The sequence below is a fragment of the Myiozetetes cayanensis genome, unplaced genomic scaffold, assembly GCF_022539395.1.
Source record: "Myiozetetes cayanensis isolate MyiCay16 unplaced genomic scaffold, myiCay2020 scf414, whole genome shotgun sequence".
NCBI classification, from domain to species: domain Eukaryota; kingdom Metazoa; phylum Chordata; class Aves; order Passeriformes; family Tyrannidae; genus Myiozetetes; species Myiozetetes cayanensis.
Genome location: NW_026087648.1, coordinates 1 through 22931, shown reverse-complemented (window position 1 = coordinate 22931; position 22931 = coordinate 1). Strand labels below are relative to the sequence as shown.

Genomic DNA, 22931 nt, shown 5'->3' with positions numbered 1-22931 from the left:
GGGGGTGGGCAGAGGGAGAAACAGAGACGGCTTTGATGCTGTGCGTCCCAGTTTAAATGAGACAAGGGTCTTTTGCTGAGGATGAGTTAGGAGAAAAGACCCAAACTTCTCTTTCTAAGCAATTATAAATCCAAAATTAAGAGGCTCCGATTGAAGGAAAACGAATTATGGAAAAGGGAAAATAACAGTCCTTTATTAAAAGGTATGTGTGTATTAACAGAAACACGGAAAAAAACAAGTAAAAAAAAACCAAGCAATACTCCTATACCCACCAATAATCCCCTTCAAGAACAAACCGATAAACCAGCAAGAGTAAACAGTTCAATTTTTGTGCCCCTTGGTGCAATTCCAACCACAGTCAATAGGAGGCGCTGTTGGGTCACTAGAGATGCGAAACTTGTAATGTCCTGTACCATTCACCAGGTGGTGCTGTTGGGTCACTGGAGATGCAGAACTTGTAGTGTCCTATAGTAGCCACCAGGTGGCGCTGTTGGATAACTGGAGGTGCAGAACTTGTAATGTCCAGTAAAAAACAACAACAAAACAACAAAAACACCCCTCGGTTCCCCTTCCCTTCCCACACTGGGACAGGAGAGAGGGAGTGGTGGAGGGGGAAAGGGAAAGGAAGGAAAAAATAAAAACAGCAAACAGAAAGTTCTCCCAATGGAAGAAAACTCACGAACTTCAGCTGGTTAGAGTTCGCTTTAAGCAGGGCCTGCAGCCAGCAACAGCTGAGCAGAGAGCAGCAGCAAACTCTCCTCCAACAGGAAAAAAAAACAAACCAGGCAGCGTCTGCAGCTCGCAGCAGGTCCCGAGCCCACCGGCACACCAACCTCTCCTCCCAACCTGCGTGCCAGCCACACCCCCAGCCCACCAAAATTCCTCCTCCCCCGTTGCCCCAGAGACGAGAGAAAAAAGTAGACTTTAGATCCTTCATCTGCCTGGAGACTGATCTCTTGGCCATTACTGGACCGGCCGATTCTTTTGTTCACCTGATAGCTACCTGATGGCCTATACACAGGGCACACATGGCAGGGGGAAGGGAAAGAAAATTTCCTTGCTAAAATTGGAACTATGACACTGTGTAAGCGCTATTCAGCAATGGCTAAAAACATCGATGTGCTATCAACACTATTTTGGTCACAAATCCAAAACACAGCACCATACAAGCTACTAGGAAGAAAACGAACCCTGTCCCAGCTAAAACCAGTACATCACCCATTCTTGATCCTGCCAACTCCCCAACAACTTTTTTTTCACTTTTTTTTTTTTTTTTTTTAAGCAACAGGACAATAAATGTCTAATTGAAAAAATACATTTTCCATTGGAATTTTCCATAGATATTTTATCTACATTACTCTCAATAAATTTAACTCGCAAACACAATAAATGAAGGCTCTTAGTAAACATAATATCAACAACTGTAACTGTTGTTAAAAGACATTTTATCGTATCCACTGTGTTTTAGCAAAGCTTTAGCAATGAAAACATTGAAATCGACTAGCAATACTACAATAAGTGTTGTGGCACAAGCTTCTCTATGTAGGTCCTTTGGATTAAAAGGCAAAGCATTCCTGACAATCTGTGACAGAGTGAAATCCTACCAGCACTCAACATATCAAAGACCAGGAAGCTCCATTCCATTAAATATTTAGGTCCTTCAAACACAAAACCAGAGAAGCAAACCAAGACAGATGGACAGAACAAACCAACCAACCAAACAAACAGAACAACCTTACCTTTCACAAGCTCGGACAGTCCATGCAGCAATTATCCATAATGAGATACTAAAAACCAACAGTACGGTTCCTGGACATATTGTCATTAAAGTCTTCATAACAAAACGGGTATTGAAGTTTATCTTATTTAACGCTCCAATGCTTCTAGATGATGCATCAGTGAAAAGTTTGCTATGCAAAAGCATAACTCTTGCAATAAGATACAGCCTTAAGAACATTGGTATAGATAAAATAATATCCACATCAGCTGTTGTTGTGGATGGAGTGTAAGAAAAGGCAAGACGGGCTGTCCATGTGAATGTATAGTTCCCAGGTATGGGATGTATAGCACATACAAGTATTTCCAAGCAGATAAAGAAAATACGCTCATAAGTCATGGCTATTCTCCAGTCATCTGCTCCATTGTCCACCATGAATAACTGAAAAGATAAAATACAAGGTTAACTTTAGTATGCCATTAACAAACCTTGTTATGATTACATTTTGAAATACCGTTGTTTTCAGAGCTGCTAATGACCACTAAAACCAAAATAAATTTGCCATTTCAGCAAATTACATTACTAAGTCACTACTAAGTGAATGTCATTTTGGGTAAGCCAAAAAGAATGTTTTTGTGCTCTGTTTTTAAAACTTTATGTGAAACTGAATTTCCACATATTATTATTCACTAAGATTTTTTCATATTTTTGTTTAATCGTAATTTTTGCTAAAACAAAACTTTGTGCCAATTTAAACCTCATCCCTTCAAAATCAATTTCTTAATCAAAGTTCATAGAATTTAGAAGAACTTTTAAAAAGGTTTTTCAGGATGGAAATCTAAATTAGCAATTGAAAATACGTTCTGCAGTACAACATTAAGACTTCTTTAGAGCACATCGGTGCTTCAGAATGGAGAGGTTACAGCTTCAGTAGAATTATTCAAGTTTTCTTCAAATTTCAGGTACCAATGCAGGCTGCAAAGCCATCCAAGAAACTACATAAAGACTCTAAAAGATAACTCATGAGTTCAAAATCAGTTCAACTGTACCTCAACTACTAGCAATATCCGAACTAGCTGTTTTAAAGCTAGGTTGACCATGTCTAAACAAACTGTAATCACACCTTCAAAAAAACCCAAAAAATGAAAAGCAGAGGCCTGCAAACACCAGAGTAGCCTAGGTGAGGTCTATTAGTAGCTGAAAATTAAATGCACATGTATGTATGTAGGTCCTTGCAGAACCAATGCCTTCAGCTTACCACCCAGGAACAAAAGTAATAAACCACTTCACACTGTTTAGTAAATGTTGTTCCTGAAGATTTACTAACTAAATACTTAATTGAACAATATTTGTCACTAGTAGAGAGTAGGGATATGCAGGGCAACTTTTAAAAAAAGCAACAGGAGAAGACCTTCACACCACCTCTGGTCGGAATCTAGAAAAGGCTGTTCAGCAAATATGTAATTGGAAATAAAAAACTTTTGCAGGATTTTTTAAATTAGATTATTCAAAAGCTTAGAAGTAATTTAAGGGGTGAGAAGGTGAAATGCACAAAGAATGTCCTTCTGAATGTAAGAAAGTATTTCCGGCATGCCACACATCATCATATACAGGGCCAAACAAGCAATTCCTCTTCTGCATTGCTTTTTGCCCCTTTCCATCTTTCCATCCTTCAAAAGTTTAGAAATGCAAGCCTGAGCTCTCTGTATACGCCCTTCAGAGATCCCAAACCACATTCTACATCTTCCCCCAACACATTCAGTTTGTCTTCCAGAAGATTGCTCCAGTTCTTTGTTTAAGAAAGTGATAACAAGTTAACTTTATTGGAGTTGGAGTGACACTAAAAGAAAGAAAGAATTTAACCACAGTAAGAAACAAACAAAACAGAAAAAAAACCAACTCAAATTCTTTTCTTTTTAGACCTGTGTTTTGCTCCTTCACGTTCCTTCTCTTTATCTTTGGTATAGTTCTTACCTCCATTGCAATACTATTAAAACCAAAGAAACATAGTGTTGAATTAAGCTAAAGAAACACACTCGGTGAATTCAACGTATGCAACATGAGCACATACACTTTCTTTTGCTTGTGGTCTTTCTGAAGACTTTGTACGCTAGATATAAAAATGAAATTCATACAGGCAGGAAGGCAAATCTACCTATTTATTTATTACCAAAAGACAGTTGGTTTGCACTTAGCAAATGTACTAATTGATATAAAAGGCCAAACTTTCAAAATACAGTGAGACTCAAGTGCATTTGATTCTTGCGATTAGCCTGCAAATGCTGTCAGTCAGATCACACAAATGGTAAAACAGCTATAAAGAGGTCCAGGTACTTAGAGCATCCAGAATACAGATTAATATAAACCGGTAACAGAAGGTAGAAAGCACCAGAAGCCACAGAGGAACACAGATCCAGTACAAAAATCCCTATTTGAAAAAATAGTAACATTTCAAAAACATATTTATGAGGTAAATTTCCATACAAATCTGTGTCTCTAAATTCAGTCCATGAAACACAGGAATATCAAACATTCTGGAACAAAATAGGCTGTGGTTAAAAAGTCAATTGGGATGTACTGAAAATCGTTAGAAATTAGCACAGGATTTCATGTACATTTTATATGTTTGCAATTATGCAGCCTACTAAATGCAATTGTTAACATTTAATTTGAAAAATGCAGTGGTATTTGCATGTTCCTACTTGCTTGGTTGTGTACATTTGCTATTTGGAAAGCAAGGAGGGAAAATGAATAGAGGAAAGAAAGAGCAGCTGAAAAGCACAATTTTGAATTTTAAAATATTTGTTTAATATATATATGCAGCAGCTGAAAAGCACAGTTTTGAATTTTAAAATATTTTTTTTATATATATATATGTATGTGTGCGTGTATATATATATATATATATATATGCATGCACCCTCTCAACTGCTTTTAGTCAATACTGTTATAATAACCATGTATTCATTTTAAGATACTGTTCCCCATTTGAATGGGGAATGATGCTAGCAATAAAAAGAGAACAAGTTCTTCCTATAAAATTGAGTCCTGCAGCCTACACAGAAGGCCATACTCCAGTCAAGGTCAAAGATGTTATGCCCGCTCATAGCTTTCAAATTTCTTGTTAATTATTAGTCTAACATTGAAATCTAATTTAAGTTCTTCATCAGTGTTCTGTAAAGCTTCTTCAAATACAGAACTGCCATCTACCTTTACTAAGACTGCACTCTATAAGAAAAATTTAAAAAAGTTATTTTCATCTGAAATTATATAATGCATTTCCAACGTGGCATGTAAAAATAAGACATGAATATTAAACTATAAATAAACTTGATGTTTCTAACACCACACAGTATAAATATAAAAATAGATAGCACATCATAGATATTAATGTGTGTTTGTGCATTTACATAACAACTCGTGTAAAATTCATATAACACCAGATTAGAAAAAGAGAAACAAATTTAGAGTAGAAAGATTGCACATAATGACAACTTAGACCAGAGACTCCCTGAAGCTATTTAAAAGTAGATAAAATAATTTTGCAAATCATTAGTATATCAAAACAAATTCCTAGCAGGCTATCTGAGGATGTTGGTGAATGCAAAATACAAGGAAATTGGCCAGTATCTTTACAATCCCAGTAGAAGAACAATCGTGAAAACAGTATCACTGCTCTGCTTTAAGGAATAGAAAGGAAGCAATAAACAATGATAAAGCTGTATTCCTTGAAGCATTCCTTGCAGAAGGAGAATCAGCTGTACTGCACTGTGGCAATTGTTTAATTTAAACATCCAAATTTTAAATGGTTAAATACTGGAGTTGCTTTACCCTTATAAAAAAACTGATGAAACTATGACACAGACTAGCAAAATATAGCCTCTGTGGCTGCTGTTCTACCAATTGTTTTATCAAACATTTTTCTATAGCTTCTAGTCCTCGGAATATCACTTATGCAACTAAAACAGCATTATACTCCCCAGAGAGGAGGAAGGTATTAAGTACAAATGATTGAAAATCATACGGTGGTTGGAGATAGACATCTCGAGCCTTTCCCTAACTAGGGGATGAAAAACACCTTCTTCCATCATCAGAAGGCATATAATTAAATGGTCTGTAAACTATCCCAAGGCCTGTCCTTGATCTTGGAGAGCCTGTAGGAATTCCCAAGAACTCTACATCCTGAATACAGTGCCACAGAGCAGAGAAGTTAGTAAGTTTAAGTCTTATATAAAGCCATGAGGCATCAAACACCTTCTGCATGCAAAGCACAGAAGGCAAAGAATAGTGTTTTTCATAAAACTACATGAAAACCATGTTATCTTATGTTTTCCAGAATGCTTCCCACATCCAGAGTTAAGACCAAATTTTCTAGTAGGTCATTAGAAATTGATCCACAAGATCTTGTGGATATAGCTATCTACACGAATGAAACATTCTTACTTTGTTCAAATGAAGTTAGGCTATTCTATCATTCATACATGTACATGCACATACACCACCCCCACCACCCCCACCCCCACCCCCAATTATGAAAATGTCAATTTAAAAGAATGTAAAAGTCTGGTGGGAGCCCCTGGTGGTCTAGTGGTTAAGGGCACGGCGCTGTCACCGCCGAGACCCGGGTTCGATTCCCGGTCAGGGACACTCCCCGGGCAGATGGAGCTCGTTAGCCCTTAAAGGCAACCCATCTACGTCCTGAGGACCTCGCTGCCACCGTCCAAGCTCGCTTGGCCCCAGCAGATGAACCTTAGGATTAAAGGGTGGGCTCAGTTCCGCGCACACTGTGTCTCACTTAAAAAATCCAATGCGCAGGCTGGAAGGTGTAAAGACCTTCCCCGGATCTTCGCTCGCGAAGACTGGCCATTATTAAAAGTCTGGTACGTAGTTTCACCATAAAAATTGATTTTTTGCATAGCATATTTATTTCAATTTGGCATCTCTATGCGAAATGAGTTTTTAATGGTTATTGATATCTTGCTATACACATGTCAGTGTGTGCAAAAAAAATTTCATGTTAATCTGTGCTGGTGGCTAAGTAGGCTCAAAATGCTTCCCTCAAAGATAGCATTAAATCTGACCATCTTGGGAAGAGATGTGTAACTGAGGCTCAGATTACTTATGGCCTTTGTGTACCATATTTTCCTATGTGCAGTATAAAAAACTGCACATTACAATACACCTGAATAATATACATCGGTTACTATGACAGGGCAGATGCAGAGAGGAGCATAGCCACAACCATTTCAACAAACATATATGTGTTACTCAACACACTTATCAGGTTTGTCCATGCCTTTCTTAACCTCTGTCCCTCAGAAAACACTAGCCCAAACACCCTATGAGATAACAAAGGGCACGATCACATTAACATAAGCTTAAATTTTGCCTCCCCATATTTTCCTTCTGTTCTAAATCAGATACAGTATTCTTTTTTGATTTCTCTCTCCGAAGATATTCTGAGGCATTGTTCGATATGTTTGAATGCTACAGGTCAGACTTTCAGCTCTATTATTTGTCTCAAAACAAATGTGAAATGGCTTAATCCCTGACAGCCTGTGCTGCCAAGGAACCACTACAACTCTCAGCAATTGCTGGGACATATGGGATTTCTTTTCATGTAGTTCTCCCTGTATGTACGTGCTTCAGGGACCCAAAGAGGGTGAGATGCTCCTAAAACTGTTGTTCTTTCTTCTCAATAACCTTCTATGCAGGTAATAGCGTCAAGAAGTGAAATCCAAAAACTCCAAGGGGAAAAAAAAAAAAAAGTATGGTCCTAGATATCCAGATTTCTTCTCCAATGCTATAAAGTAAAAGAAATTCCTGAGAAAGGCATTATTAAAATGATATTTCATGAGGTAATCTCCTACTTTAAATCAGAGGTTCAGAAATAGAAGCCCAGCACTCGGGGTTACCATATTCATTTGAGATACTCAGTAGACCCATCAGTAAGTGACTGAATTAAAGTTACTGAATAAGGAGCTCTTTCAAAGTCAGCGTCCATTAAAGGTATTTTTTAATTTAAATAATAATCTTCATTTATCACTTATTCTATTATATAATATATTCAGACCCCACTCCCTCCAGCAGAGTAAAACACAATGAGAATAAGGTCCTTAAGTTACAACATTTAGAAAACTTCCATCCAGCACCGACAGTTTTCAAAAGCTCCAGTGACTGGGGTTGACAGTCAGAAATGTTCTCCAAGAAGATGCAGAAGGAACGTGACTTAGTAAAGCTCTGAATATAGTATAAGTGGAGGAAGATTAATACAGAAAGAACAGTTTAGGTAGGAGTCCTGTTCCTTTCCTTTGCACAAACACACAAAACAGGAAAATGAGACCAGTGCATTATAGAAGTATTTTTATTGCTTTATACTATGTATTGTTCTGTTATTTAAAAAGTAAAGAATAAAAAAGAAAAGGAAATGTATGTTTTTACATAACAGATATGTTTCCTAGTAAACAGAGCAATCCCGAGTAGTTGCTCCATAGAGATGGAATGAAAAACATATGGTTTTAAAACCATACTGTTGTTCCCAGGAATCTAAGGACAGAGCAGGTTATTTGCCTGTAGCAAAGCTAGCTTAAATGCAACTTGTTTAGAACCCAACTTCCATATAAAATAAAAAACTTCCAAAACAAAACCATCTCTTTAAAAACCTTTTCTGGTCTTATAGGTGATCTGCTATAACTAGTGCACTAATCTTAGCCGTACTGGGACAGAAACATTAGTCAGATTCCAGAGTTAGGAATTATTTTGGTTTTGCACTGAAGCAGCAATTCCAAGACTGTGTATGAGGAACATAGCACATCTTCCCACAAAATCCTCCTGAGTTCTCCTGGGAGGCAAATCAGCTGACTAGGGGGCGGAGCCCACTCACCGATGTGGGATTTAAACAGCTGCTGGGAGCACCAGCGACCTGGAGGGCGGCGAACAGGAGCGGGCAAACAGGGACGCGGCATGGCAGGTAGTGAGGCAGTTCGCGCAGGCAGGGCAAACAGGAGGGGCACAGCCACAGCCACCTCCCAGCTCTCTCGGGTGAGGTTTGGTTTTCTTCTTTTTTTTCCTTTTTTTTTTTTTTGGAAGCAACGGTTTCCAAAAAAGTGAAAGCCGTTGCTGCTGTTATCAAGGACACCAAGATGGATGCAGCTGTTCAGGTCACTGGCTGCACAGAGTGTTTGAGTCTGGCATTGGTACCTGAGGACAGTGTGAGTGGCGTCTGTGTACGATGCGAGCAGGTGAATGATTTGCTGTTCCTGGTGGTAGAGCTCAGGGAAGAGGTAGAGAGGCTAAGAAGCATTAGGGAAAGTGAAAGGGAAATTGACTGGTGGACTCACACCCTTTCGACCCCAAAGGAAGTCCAGCAGGAGACGGTGAAGCCTTGCCCCTCCTGCCATCAGGCAGATGGAGCAAACCAAGTAGATGAGGGGGAATGGAAACAGGTCCCTGATCGGAGAGGTAAAAGAATCCCCTCCCGACCCCCATCACCTCCCACAGTGCCCTTAAAGAACAGGTATGAAGCCCTGAACCCAGAGAATCAGGTAGAGGACAGTCAGGAGGAAGACCTGTCTGGACGGTCTCCCGGTTGCACCCTGCCTACCAGACGGATTACAACCACAGCTATAAAGAAAAACAGAAGGGTAGTTGTAGTCGGTGATTGCCTTCTGAGGGGAACTGAGGGCCCTATATGTCGACCGGACCCATCCCACAGGGAGGTCTGCTGCCTTCCCGGGGCCCGGGTGAGGGATATTAGTAGGAGACTCCCTGAGCTAATTTGGCCCTCAGATTATTATCCACTGTTGGTAGTCCAGGCTGGCAGCGATGACATTAATGGAAGAAGTACCAGGGCGATTAAAAAGGATTTCAAGGTGCTGGGTCGATTAGTTAATGGGACAGGAGCACAGGTGGTGTTCGCCTCAGTTCCCTGCAGTAGCAGGGATGAATGAGGAGAGGAGTAGGAAAACCCATCTCATCAATAGGTGGCTAAAAGGATTGGTGCCACCGGCAGAATTTTGGGGTTTTTTGACCATGGGTCAAATTCCATGGTACCTAGTCTCCTCAAATCAGAAGGGTTTCATCTATCTAGCAAGGGCAAAAGGACTATAGCCCGTAAGTTGGCAGGGCTGATCAGGAGGGCTTTAAACTAGGTTTGAAGGGGCAAGGGATTGAAACCGGGCTCTCCAGAGATGAGCCTAAGGGTGGGAAACTCGGATTAAGAGTGAAACCAGCAGCCCAGCTGAAGTGCATGTACACTAATGCACGCAGCATGGGCAACAAACAGGAGGAGCTGGAAGCCATCGTGCAGCAGGAAAGCTATGATGCAGTCGCCATCACGGAAACGTAGTGGGATGACTCGCATGACTGGAGTGCTGCCATGGATGGCTACAAGCTCTTCAGAAGGGACAGGCAAGGTAGGAGAGGTGGGGTGGGGGTGGCTCTGTATGTTAGAGAGTCTCTTGACTCTGTAAAACTTGAAGTCAGTAACAATAAGGTTGAGTGCCTGTGGATCAGAATCAGGTGGAAGGCCAACAAGGCTGATATCCTGGTGGGAGTGTGTTGCAGACCACCCAACCAGGATGATGAGGATGAGGAATTATTCTACAGGCAGCTGGCGGATGTCTCAAAATCGACAGCCCTTGTTCTTGTGGGTGACTTTAACCTGCCGGATGTCTGCTGGGAACTCCACACAGTGGAGAAGAGGCAGTCTAGGAGATTCCTAGAATGTATAGAGGATAATTTCCTACTCCAGCTGGTAAATGAGCCTACCAGAGATGGGGCCCCGCTAGACCTTCTCTTCACAAACAGAGAGGGGCTGGTGGGAGATGTGATGGTCAGAGGCCATCTGGGGCACAGTGACCATGAAATAATAGAGTTCTCAATACTCAGGGATGCAAGGAGGGCCATCAATAAAACCTCTACGCTGGACTTCCAGAGGGCAGATTTCAACCTATTCAGAAGGCCGGTTCAGAGCGTATCCTGGGAAACAACCCTTGAAAACAAAGGGGTCCAGGAGGGATGGACATGCTTCAAGAAGGAAGTCCTGACCACACAGGAGCAGGCTATCCAAGTCTGCCGAAAGGCAAGCCGGCAGGGAAGACGACCGGTCTGGCTGAACAGGGAGATTTTGAAGCAAATTAGGGGAAAAAAGAGAGCCTACCGATTATGGAAAAAAGGGCTGGCTGCTCAGGAAGAGTTTAGGAATGTAAATAGGTCTTGTAGAAAGAAAATCAGAGACGAAGGCAAAATTTGAACTCAATCTTGCCACTTCTGTTAGGGATAACAAAAAGTCTTTCTACAGGTACATCAATAGCAAAAGGAGGGACAAGGAAAACCTCCATTCTTTGTTGGACATGGGCGGGAACATAGTTATCAAAGATGAGGAAAAGGCTGAGGTATTTAACACCTTCTTTACCTCAGTCTTCAACAGTAAGACAGGTTGTCCTGAGGACAGCTGGCTTCTGGAGCTTGCAGACAGAGGTAGGAAGCTGAATAGCCCCCCTGTAATCAAGGAGGAAACAGTGACCTGCTGAGCCACTTGGATCCTCACAAGTCCATGGGACCTGATGAGGTCCTCCCAAGGGTGATGAGGGAGCTGGCGGAAGAGATTGCCAAGCCGCTCTCCATCATTTACCAACAGTCCTGGCTCACTGGGGAGGTCCCAGGTGATTGGAAGTTGGCGAATGTCATGCCAATCCACAAAAAGGGCCAGAAAGAGGACCCGGGAAGCTACAGGCCTGTCAGCCTGACCTCAGGGCCTGGCAAGGTTATGGAGCAAATCAACCTGAGTGCAATCACACAGCACCTACAGGATGGACAAGGGATCAGAGCCAGCCAGCACATGTTTAGGAAGGGCAGGTCCTGTCTGACCAACCTGATCTCCTTTTATGATCAGGTGACCAGCCTGGTGGATGAGGAGAAGGCTGTGGATGTGGTCTATCTGGACTTCAGCAAAGCCTTTGACACAGTCTCCCACAGCATACTCCTGGAAAAGCTGGCAGCCCACGGCTTGGACAGGTGCACTCTGTGCTGGGTTAAGAACTGGCTGGATGTCCGGGCCCAGAGCGGTGGTGAATGGTGCTGCATCCAGTTGGCGGCCGGTCACTAGTGGTGTCCCCCAGGGATCAGTGTTGGGCCCGGTTCTGTTTAATATCTTTACTTATGATTTAGATGAGGGGATTGAGTCCACCATTAGCAAATTTGCAGACGACACCAAGCTGGGGGGGAGTGTCGACCCACTGGAAGGCAGGAGGGCTCTGCAGAGGGACCTGGACAGACTGGAGAGTTGGGCTGATTCCAACGGGATGAGGTTCAACAAGGCCAAGTGCCGGGTCCTGCACCTTGGCCACAACAACCCCCTGCAGCGCTACAGGCTGGGGACAGAGAGGCTGGAGAGCAGCCAGGCAGACAGGGACCTGGGAGTTTGGATTGACAGGAGGCTGAACATGAGCCAGCAGTGTGCCCAGGTGGCCAAGAAGGCCAATGGCATCCTGGCCTGTATCAGGAACAGCGTGGCCAGCAGGACAAGGGAAGTGATTCTTCCCCTGTACTCAGCACCGGTGAGGCCACACCTGGAGTACTGTGTCCAGTTCTGGGCCCTTCAGTTCAGGAAGGATATTGAGGTGCTGGAGCAGATACAGAGAAGAGCAACCAGGCTGGTGAAGGGACTTGAGCACAAGTCCTATGTGGAGAGGCTGAGGGAGCTGGGGTTGTTTAGCCTGGAGAAGAGAAGGCTCAGGGGAGACCTCATCACTCTCTACAACTACCTGAAAGGAGGTTGTAGCCAGGTGCGGGTTGGTCTCTTCTCCCAGGCAACTATCAGTAAGACAAGAGGGCACAGTCTTAAGCTCTGACAGGGGAGGTTTAGGTTAGATATTAGGGTAATCAGGCATTGGAATGGGCTGCCCAAGGAAGTGGTGGATTCTCCATCCCTGGAGGTTTTTAAGATGAGACTGGATGTGGCACTTAGTGCCATAGTCTAGTAACCGCGGTGGTAGTGGATCAAGGGTTGGACTTGATGATCTCAGAGGTCCTTTCCGACCCGGCTGATTCTATGATTCTATGACTGAAATATCAGTACCTTTACACAGAATACATTTTAGAATACATCTTGTAAGTAACTTCTGTCATATTTTTCCCCATTTTAAGTATCTCAGAAATAAAGTGACTCTAATTCTACAGTAATCTTGTGGAAGCAAAATTCACTGAAGAGAACTATCTACATTTCAGTATTTTTATGTTGTTAATTTTAAATGATCATTTTACAGTTCTTGATTTAGGACTTGGTTTTCTTCATTCATCACAAAAATTAATTTGTTCTACAGATCACTGCATGAAGAACTGCCATCTCCCAACATAGCTGCCATCAGCCACTGTTCCCAATGTGAGAGAAGCCTTATTCTCTTCAGGGAAGATCAGCTTCATTACTACTGGGAAATCTAGAACCGGTTAAAAAAGGATACATTCGCTGAAGAAATCGACACTATTTTTGCTAGGGAATGGAGGAAACAGAACTTAAAGGAAGAAATACTGAATCTGAAGCTAGATAAAATGAGCTAATTTATTCATTCTGCCAAAGAAGTACACCTACACCCGTGACTCTAAACTTAAGAATGTATTTTTAAGGAAAGATGAACCTGATGCCCTGATAAACTTCTAACAGCTTCACTAAAAAATTCTCAGAACAAGGGTGCATTTGAATGGACAATGCTAGGTATTGCCAGGCCAACCATTCAGTGGCCTGACCATTAGATACAACCTCCTCCTATGTCCTAAGGAAGGCTGTTGGAAACAAGCATCTTCTACATTTAATTTCAATGCAAAAGGCCTCAGATCCTTTCAGTCACTGTTCATTAGATGCTTGACCAATGTTAAAGGATTGTCTATCCTGCCTTCTGTGTCTTATGCATTACAGTGCTGCTTTTCAGAAACAGTAGGCGCTTGTAACTTTTCCTGGGTCAACATGTTCTGCAGATATAACCTATTAAAAAATGTACTAAATGGAACTAAAGCTAAATATTTAGCAAATAAATACACCTAAAGTGATAATTTAACAGATATGACGTCTCTAGTTTTCTTATAATCAGCATGTTTTTCTGTTGTATGGAATGTGTATTAAGCTTCACTGGTACAAGGTAATTTTCAAGCCTATACATGAAACTACTGTATCTTGGACCAAAAGTGGCACCTGATGAGATTTGTTGTTGCCTGATCCAAGGCCTATTAAAATAAACGGAAATTTTTCAGTAATTTTCAGCAGGTTTTAGATCAGAATAAAATTATCACTCAAAGTTTATTTATTGTTTTTCACCTGTTATTCAACAGACTTGCTTTCTGTGCTCTTAATCTTCATTTGTTTTTGCAGCAGCAGTCTTAGCTGATGCTTCAGCATACTTAAGCTAGACTTTTGTTTCTTTGTGGTCAGCAGAAGAAGAAAGACAATGAGATGACCATGCACCACCACAATGAAGGCAAAAGAATTACATAGATATAAACAATTTTGCCTGCAGGATACCCATTACTGCTTGTGATAGGAAACTGTAAGGGAGTTTAACTTCATAGTTCTTAGAGAATGCAGGATTTTTTCTGAAGAACTTTCCAATAAGATAATTAAAGCCCCATAAGCAGTGTTTACCAGAATAATGCATTATGGAATTTATTTGCACAATAAATAGTCAATAAATGTATTTAGTAACATCCACTTGTTTTTCCTAGTACTGCCTGCTCCATTTCTTCAACTTTCCAGGAGACAGGGAAAAGGAGAAAACTCTCGAGTCTTCAGCGAGATATTTGGGCTCACATGTGTGATAACTTTTGATGCCTTGGAGTTTTGATTTTTTAATTTTTTTAGATCTTAGAAGTAGTTATGTAGTAAATGTAGATTTTAGAGTAGCAGCATATTATCCCTTTACCCTTTAACACACCAACCACACATAGCAAACCCTGTTACCCATTCCCATATCAATTCCCCTAAATTCCACTGGCCTGTTTAGTCTTATTTTCAAGGTAGAATTGTAGAGAACACCCTAAAATCTATGCAAGAAGATATAGCCATAGACGCAACAACCTTCAGGCCTAGGACTCTGGAAGGCCTCCAAGAACATTACGTGCTCTGAGGAAGAGGAAGATGAAGAAGAGGGGGTCCCAAACGTTTCCCAGACCCAATTCCCAAGAGGCGTGGCGGGGGCAGAACCTGGGCAGTGGCCGGACGGGGATTGGGTGAAAATCATTATAAAAACTGTGAACACCTGTATTCGGGAGCGCGCGTTGGGGGTATTCCGGAAAGCCTGGGGGCTCATTAAAGCCTTTGTATCCTTATCCTATCTCCTACCTAATTTGGCTTGGAGTCTTTTTTTCCCCACAGCCATTTAGGCAACACTTTCCATAACGTTACTGAAGACTGAAAATGTTTCATGCCAAATCCATCAGTATCACATGGTTTTCCCACCACTTCAGAACAATCTAGGGACTGAGGGTGCTTTCTCCCTGGAGACCTGGAAAGTGATGGACTGAATTCTAAAAATTAACTCAAAAATGAACTCTGTTGTGAGAACAGTGGCTTAACCTTAACTTTGAAGTCTGCATGACTTTCCATAGGAGTTCTACTTGAGCATGAACTAACAGTCCAATTTATAAGTGTTTCAAAATCTCAATTCACATACAAAACCAAATAAAATTAAGATTTCTATTCATTTCTGCCAAATATCAACAATTTTCATTTCTATGTGTGAGTGAGAGCATCTGTATCAAGGGAAGAGGGAAAAGAGGTTCAGATTCAGTCCAGAAGAACACAGACTACCATTATTCAAGAAAGGCAATAGAAGAAGGGCAATGTTTATTTACAAAGGGATACCCTAATTAGTCCATCACCAAAGCAAAAGTATCCCGGTGGACATAGTCCTCCTACCCTCTGACAGCCATCTTTCAAGAAATACCAGGCTGTGGCAGAATACCCAAGAAAGGGAATTAACGACATCTTATTAGCAACCTTAGAGAATTTTGGTTTTAATCGTTTGAGTAATATAAGGACGTGCCAGTTAAACTTCAGGAACTGTACATTTAAAAAGCATTTCTGTCTGCAGCAGTACAAGAGAGAGACAGAGAGGTCTACTTTCTCAGTAAAGGTATAAAAAAAATGCAGCTTTACCATGTGAACTGTTATCAAAAAGTTTCTTAACTTCCACCTGATTATTGATCTAACAGCAAATTGCATTAGGGAAATGTGGAATGGAACAATAAGTTGTCTAGAAACAACAGTTTTAATCATGTTGTATGCTGCTATTTTAATTATGTAGAAGAAATTAACTCTATCCCAGCCAAAACCAGGACAACCATGAAGTAACAAACTGTTTATGCATAAGGTGGGCAATTCATACATTGTAAATTAATATTATAATCATCTTATTCCCCAACATATTTTAGTTCATGTTTTGCAGGAAAATCTACTTTTCTTTCAGGTAGGTCTGCTTCTATCAGACTATGAAACATACCACACTGCAGGCAAAACACATTGCCGTTCTGTTCAACAAAATTTATTGTCTTGATGAATTCCTACAAATTTACACTATACTTACAGATAAAGTCTAAGTACCTTTCAGAGAATAAGAAAGGAATGATCAAATTTGAACAAGGTCAGGAAACAGTTGGTGCTCCAGGACACAGTCAACCATCTATGGGCATGATTCTACAGATCTGATTCAAAAAATATTCCACCGCACATAGCAGGATATTTTCCCAAATTAAAGGCAAGTATCCCTTCAGAAAACAGTCAGGTTTAAAGATTATTTTAAAACCGGTACATTATCAGGCTTATGCAGTATTTTCTTCCACTTGGAGTAGGTTCTCTGCATTTCTAAGCTAAAATATTTTAAAGATAGTTTTTGTTTCAGATTTAAGGTGCAACATAAATTTAGCACCACAGATGGATGCAAATATTTCTCTGTGTGGTTTTCATCTTATTTTTTAAAAAGTCAAGTGTGCATATATAAACATACTGTGCCTAAATTAAAAATCTATCAGGTATCGAACAGCTAAGGGTGGTACAATGGCCTTTCCTTCCAATAGTGTCCTTGAAAACAAAACTTCCCTTCACTTTCAAGATGAATGACAGAGCCCCTCGGAGCTGCAGCTTACTCCGAGCTCTGACATGAGTACTGCAGCCTACAGCATCTCTCAGACAAAAACATAGAGTAGTACTGTTTGTAAAACAGGTATGCTTGTGTTCTATACTGTCAGGCAGTGTTGAAAGCTACATTAATTTTGATTAAGTCACGTGATTGCACAACTCCTTCCATGTAGTCTCATACATAAAGGAGTTCTTTAAAACGATCAATTAAAAAAAAAAAATCAGAAATACAACTGAAGTTTTCTAAAAGATCGATTTTTCTGATCTATAACGAATCTCTGAAAGAATGAAAATGTGTATCCAATTAGCTGGAAAAAGATATGCAAATGTTGGAGTAACTACCTACTGTAAACTTACTCATACAGAAACCTATGACTTTATGTTGTGTATTGTTTTCTATTTAAAGTTTCTTGAAAATACATAGAATAATTCAAATACTTACAGAAGTTGGGGTTTTTTCAACTTTGTTCTTAGTGCCTCAAGCAACACTTATAGCAAGGTACACTGGAGAACAAGGCTCCCACATGGCAGCAGCTACATTTATTTATTTTTACACAAATAAAGAAACCTCTTCATCAGCATTTCAATAGTTTATAGTGATACACTGTCACCAGACACTTATTTACTGAGTACAATAATCTTAAACAGCTGCCCATCTTTGCTATCAATGCAAAGAAACTGGGTTCTGAGACAGAAATAGTGTTTTTCATATGTATGGACCGCAGGACAGGATCCCATTTGGCAAAGTCTTCAGTAGCGCAATACTTCTCTAACAGTAGTCTAAGGAGGAGACTACGGTGCCCTTTCATATTAGAACTACAGCATAGAAGAAGGGTACTACAAAATTCTTAATATCTCTTTTTTGCTAATTGGTACTGCTGAAAAAAACCAACGTTCCTGCCCTTGAAAAGTGTCATTTCTGTCTGTAGCCCAAGGTATCTCTAATTAGACATAGCAAAACCACCAATGTATCTACAAATAAGGTATTTTTCACTTCAAAACTTTGAAAACTCTCTCTTACATGTTTCAGTTTAACTGAAATGTCAAATTGTAATTTCTTAATTAAAAAAAAAAAGACAACTGAAATTAGAACTACGTACCTGGGACAGGACATGTGACAGTATTTTTAGACTTACTCTACAGCTTTGATCAATAAATTCCTCCTACCTTTAGCCTTACCTGTCTTCTATGGCATTAAATAAAACAAATCCAACATAAGGTTTCCCCCTCTTTTTAAATATTCTAGTGTATGCTAGTATCTGAAACAGCACAGTGGAGATTACATACCTAGAAGTTATTGATGCCTCTTTCCTAATAATTAGCCCTGCTATCCAGAGAAAATGCACAGCATGACATTTAGTCACTGGGAAATAAGACTGTTGCCCTACATCTGCTACAGAAAATAGCAGGTATGTCATAAAGTATGCTATAACCTCAGAACTAAGTGATCCTACTAGCATAATCGCAGGTAACAGTTCCAGCAGGCAATGCAATCTTATTTCTCTCCAGGGATGAAATACATTCACTGAACTTCAGGAAGCACTAAGTGATTATTTATGTTTTCTGAATCAGCAGGAAGTGCAAAGTACTTACCACAATAAAGCCTTTAGAAAAACTGACTCTGCAACCACAGATATGTAAACACTCAGCAATTCATAAAGTTAAATAATTACCTGAATTTCCCTTGCATGGTATACAATAATGAGCCCAAGCAAGATAATCGTGGAGAGGCTAATAAGACATTTCAGAGCGAGGGAATACAGAGACTCCTGCAACAGAAAGACACCACTGTCCATCAGAGATACACACACGGAACCGTTCCCGCCCCGCCAGGCTCCCCAGCCCCACTGCGAGCAGCGGAGCCCGAACTGGGAGGGGAGGGAAGATCGCCTCGCCTTACAGTGTCGGGGCCGGAGGGTGCCTCACGGCGGGGCCAGGGAAGGGGGACACCTCGCCTCACGGTTGCGGAGCCGCGGGGTGAGCATCTCGTCTCAGGGCGGAGGACCAGTGGGCTCCACACGGCGGTGCCGGGGGGTCAGGGCACCTCTCACCTCTTTTTGGGGCGAGGGACGCTTCCCGGCAGGGCCGGGTGAGGGCTGAACAGTCCCGCCACGCTGGGCTCTAAGAGAAACGAAGTGATGTCGGGGTCGGGCGGCAGCCGCCTTTCCACGAGGATGACGGCGCGGGGCGGCTAGACCGCAAGAATTTGAACGACTGTCAGGAGAGGGCAGCCGGCTGCGGAGCCACCTTTCCGCGAGCCCACGGACCGGGACGGACAAGGAGCCCACAGAGGGGGCACGGGGTCGGGGGCTGGCGTTGGGCTGCGTCGACCGCGCCGAGAGCGAAAGGAAGGCGGTCCGACGGCGTGGCAGATACCTTCGTGTAGGCGCCCCAAGACAGATCTGTCTCGATCACCATGACTACGATGCCGAACATGCCGAAGATGAGCGCGTAGTCGCTGAGGCGCTTGCGCTTCTCGAAGAGCGCCCGGCGGTGCCCCAGCTTGTAGCCGATGTTCTGGTTCTTCTTCTTGCTGGACTTGCCCCCGCCGTTGTTCGTGCCGCCGGAGCCGTAGAGCGCCAGGTTGTTGGAGTTGTTGTGCTCGGGCTTGGAGACCACGATCTCCGGAGCAGCGGCTATGGGGCCGACGAGCGGCTGCTGGAGCGGCTGAGACTCGGAGTCAAGCTCGTGCAGGTTCCTGCGGGATGAGCTCAGGTTGCTGAGCGGCCGCATGATGCCGCCGTTGTACCTGCAGCTGCTCATGGCTATTTCGGCGAAGGGATTGCTCTCCCGACGCTGCTGGTAGTGGTGATGGTGGGTGCTGCTGCTGCTGCTGCTGACACTGCTGCTGGGACTGGCTGCTTGCTGCTGCTGCAGGCTATGGCACTGGTGGTACTGGTGGGGCTGTCTGGACGAGCCGGCATGGCTGGAGGGGGTGAGCTCGCTGACGTTCAACTGGCTGCCCTGCCGGGAGGAGGCGAAACTGGAGAGCGGCGAGGAGTGAGTCCTGAGGGCGCCCGAGAGAGGCGAAGAAGTGCAGAGCAGCGAGGGCAGGTTATGCCCCGCTGCTGCCACAACGGCCCCATAATAGGTACAGTTGTTGCACTGGAGGCATGGGGTCTGCTGCTGTGGCTGCTGGAGAAGACTTTGCTTGTCCTGGCGCTGCTGCTGCTGCTGCTGCTGCTGCTGCTGCTGCTGCTGCTGCTCAGAGCAGAAGCCCGTCTGGAACTGCAATGGTCTTTCCATGTCGGAGGCGTTAAAGCCGCAGGAGCACCAGGTAGCGGTGGTGCACCCTGCGCAATGCCTTACGATCGGCAGGGGAGAGGCCTGCTGCCTCCACGAAAGGCCCATCCCGGCTTCCGTAGAATCCAGCCGATTGGTCGGGCGGACCAAAACAAGGCGCATCTCGTCGAGGGAGACCGGCTGCGGTGTGAGACGGCGGAGAGATCCCCTATCCGCCCTGCCCCCTCTCGCGCGGGGTCTACTACCGCTCCCGCAGGTAGAGGTTACCCTCACCCCCCGCCCCGCCGCCGGTGTGCCCCCACGCAACAGAAACTCGAGGGGGCCCGAGGTGGGCGGGGGGAGTGCTCTCTGAGCTCGCTTCCGGGATCGCCCTCTGGGAAGAAAGGCACACATCTGCGCCGTCTCCAGAACATAGGCGCTGCGCTGCGCTCCGGAGCTGTCCAGCGACGCCCCGTCGCTTTCCGGAGACGTGCAAAACAGCAGCGTCCTCGCTCCGAGGCTCTCGCCGCGGTCCCGGGGAGGAGGCGGTTCTCAGGGCCTGGCGCGGCCGGCGCCCAGCACGGAGAGGAGCTGGGCCGGGGTGCGGCCTCAAGCCGTGCCCACAGGCCATCAGAGACGTCACAGGAGATCTCTCCTCTCCTGAAACTCGGGAGAGCCCAGGGCCCACCGGCTTCCAGGGGCCGCAGGGCCCGGGGTGGCAGCGATAGCTAACCGCTGGGGGGCCAAAACGCAGGTCCCTCCCCGTTTCCCCATTGGCTGAGGTACTTCGGGGTTACAGACTTTCCGACACGCCTACAACGTGTCCCCCATTACATGGTCATTAAGGGAAGGGTCCCCAACATTTTCAAAATGCCATCCGAGGCATTTGGTTACATATAGTAGTTGTAAACGATAGTTATTTCAGACTGTTCGAAAGCTATTTCTGGTCATTGTTAATCTCAGAGAGTTAACAATGACATGACATAGTTATAAAGTCTGAAATAACTATTTTTTACAACTACTATCCTGTAACCAAACTTGCCTCAAATAAATGCATTTTGAAAATGTTGGGGACCCTTCCCTTAATGACCATGTAATGGGGGACACGTTGTAGGCGTGTCGGAAAGTCTGTAACCCCGAAGTACCTCAGCCAATGGGGAAACGGGGAGGGACCTGCGTTTTGGCCCCCAGCGGTTAGCTATCGCTGCCACCCGGGCCCTGCGGCCCCTGGAAGCCGGTGGGCCCTGGGCTCTCCTGAGTTTCAGGAGAGGAGAGATCTCCTGTGACGTCTCTGATGGCCTGTGGGCACGGCGAGGCCGCACCCCGGCCCAGCTCCTCTCCGTGCTGGGCGCCGGCCGCGCCAGGCCCTGAGAACCGCCTCTCTCCCGGGACCGCGGCGAGAGCCTCGGAGCGAGGACGCTGCTGTTTTGCACGTCTCCGGAAAGCGACGGGGCGTCGCTGGACAGCTCCGGGCGCAGCGCAGCGCCTATGTTCTGGAGACGGCGCAGATGTGTGCCTTTCTTCCCAGAGGGCGATCCCGGAAGCGAGCTCAGAGAGCACTCCCCGCCCACCCAGGCCCCCTCGAGTTTCTGTTGCGTGGGGCACACCGGCGGCGGGGCGGGGGTGAGGTAACCTCTACCTGCGGGAGCGGTAGTAGACCCCGCGCGAGGAGGGCAGGGCGGATAGGGGATCTCTCCGCCGTCTCACACCGCAGCCGGTCTCCCTCGACGAGATGCGCCTTGTTTTGGTCCGCCCGACCAATCGGCTGGATTCTACGGAAGCCGGGATGGGCCTTTCGTGGAGGCAGCAGGCCTCTCCCCTGCCGATCGTAAGGCATTGCGCAGGGTGCACCACCGCTACCTGGTGCTCCTGCGGCTTTAACGCCTCCGACATGGAAAGACCATTGCAGTTCCAGACGGGCTTCTGCCTGACAGCAGCAAGCAGCAGCAGCAGCAGCAGCAGCAGCAGCAGCGCCAGGACAAGCAAAGTCTTCTCCAGCAGCCACAGCAGCAGACCCCATGCCTCCAGTGCAACAACTGGCGCCTACTATGGGGCCGTTAGGCAGCAGCGGGGCATAACCTGCCCTCGCTTTGCTCTGCACTTCTTCTCTCTCGGGCGCCCTCAGGACTCACTCCTCGCCGCTCCAGCTTCGCCTCCTCCCGGCAGGGCAGCCAGTTGAACGTCAGCGAGCTCACCCCTCCAGCCATGCCGGCTCGTCCAGACAGCCCCACCAGTACCCACCAGTGCCATAGCCTGCAGCAGCAGCAAGCAGCCAGTCCCAGCAGCAGTGTCAGCGGCAGCAGCAGCAGCACCCACCATCACTCACTACCAGCAGCGTCGGGAGAGCAATCCTTCGCCGAAATAGCCATGAGCAGCTGCAGGTACAACGGCGGCATCATGCGGCCGCTCAGCAACCTGGAGCTCATCCCGCAGGAACCTGCACGAGCTTGACTCCGAGTCTCAGCCGCTCCAGCAGCCAGCTCGTCGGCCCCATAGCCGCTGCTCCGGAGATCGTGGTCTCCAAGCCCGAGCACAACAACTCCAACAACCTGGCGCTCTACGGCTCCGGCGGCACGAACAACGGCGGGGCAAGTCCAGCAAGAAGAAGAACCAGAACATCGGCTACAAGCTGGGGCACCGCCGGGCGCTCTTCGAGAAGCGCAAGCGCCTCAGCGACTACGCGCTCATCTTCGGCATGTTCGGCATCGTAGTCATGGTGATCGAGACAGAGCTGTCTTGGGGCGCCTACACGAAGGTATCTGCCACGCCGTCGGACCCGCCTTCCTTTCGCTCTCGGCGCGGTCGACGCAGCCCAACGCCAGCCCCCGACCCCGTGCCCCCTCTGTGGGCTCCTTGTCCGTCGGTCCG

The 22931-nt window shown here is 44.9% G+C and overlaps 1 protein-coding gene and 1 pseudogene across 1 annotated transcript; one reads left to right on the top strand and one right to left on the bottom strand.

Moving 5' to 3' along the window:
• Nucleotides 1-165: 165 nt before the first annotated feature.
• LOC126647987 (small conductance calcium-activated potassium channel protein 2-like) lies at nt 166-20461 on the bottom strand. The gene is made up of 3 exons (XM_050330606.1): nt 19218-20461; nt 18515-18610; nt 166-2158 (listed from the first exon to the last, which is right to left on the bottom strand). Exons 1-3 carry the CDS (start codon nt 20244-20246, stop codon nt 1736-1738), a joined length of 1548 nt encoding a protein of 515 aa, XP_050186563.1. The 5' UTR covers nt 20247-20461; the 3' UTR covers nt 166-1735.
• Nucleotides 20462-21755: 1294 nt separating this feature from the next.
• Nucleotides 21756-22818, top strand: LOC126647988 (small conductance calcium-activated potassium channel protein 2-like; annotated as a pseudogene).
• Nucleotides 22819-22931: the final 113 nt, after the last annotated feature.

Coding starts and splice junctions, on each gene's coding strand:
- LOC126647987 (XM_050330606.1), bottom strand. CDS start 20,246: ATGCGCCTTGTTTTGGTCCGCCCGACCAATCGGCTGGATTCTACGGAA. Junction 18,611..19,217: donor CTTGGGGCGCCTACACGAAG/GTATCTGCCACG, acceptor TTTCTGTTGCAG/GAGTCTCTGTATTCCCTCGC. Junction 2,159..18,514: donor ACCATGCAAGGGAAATTCAG/GTAATTATTTAA, acceptor TTATCTTTTCAG/TTATTCATGGTGGACAATGG.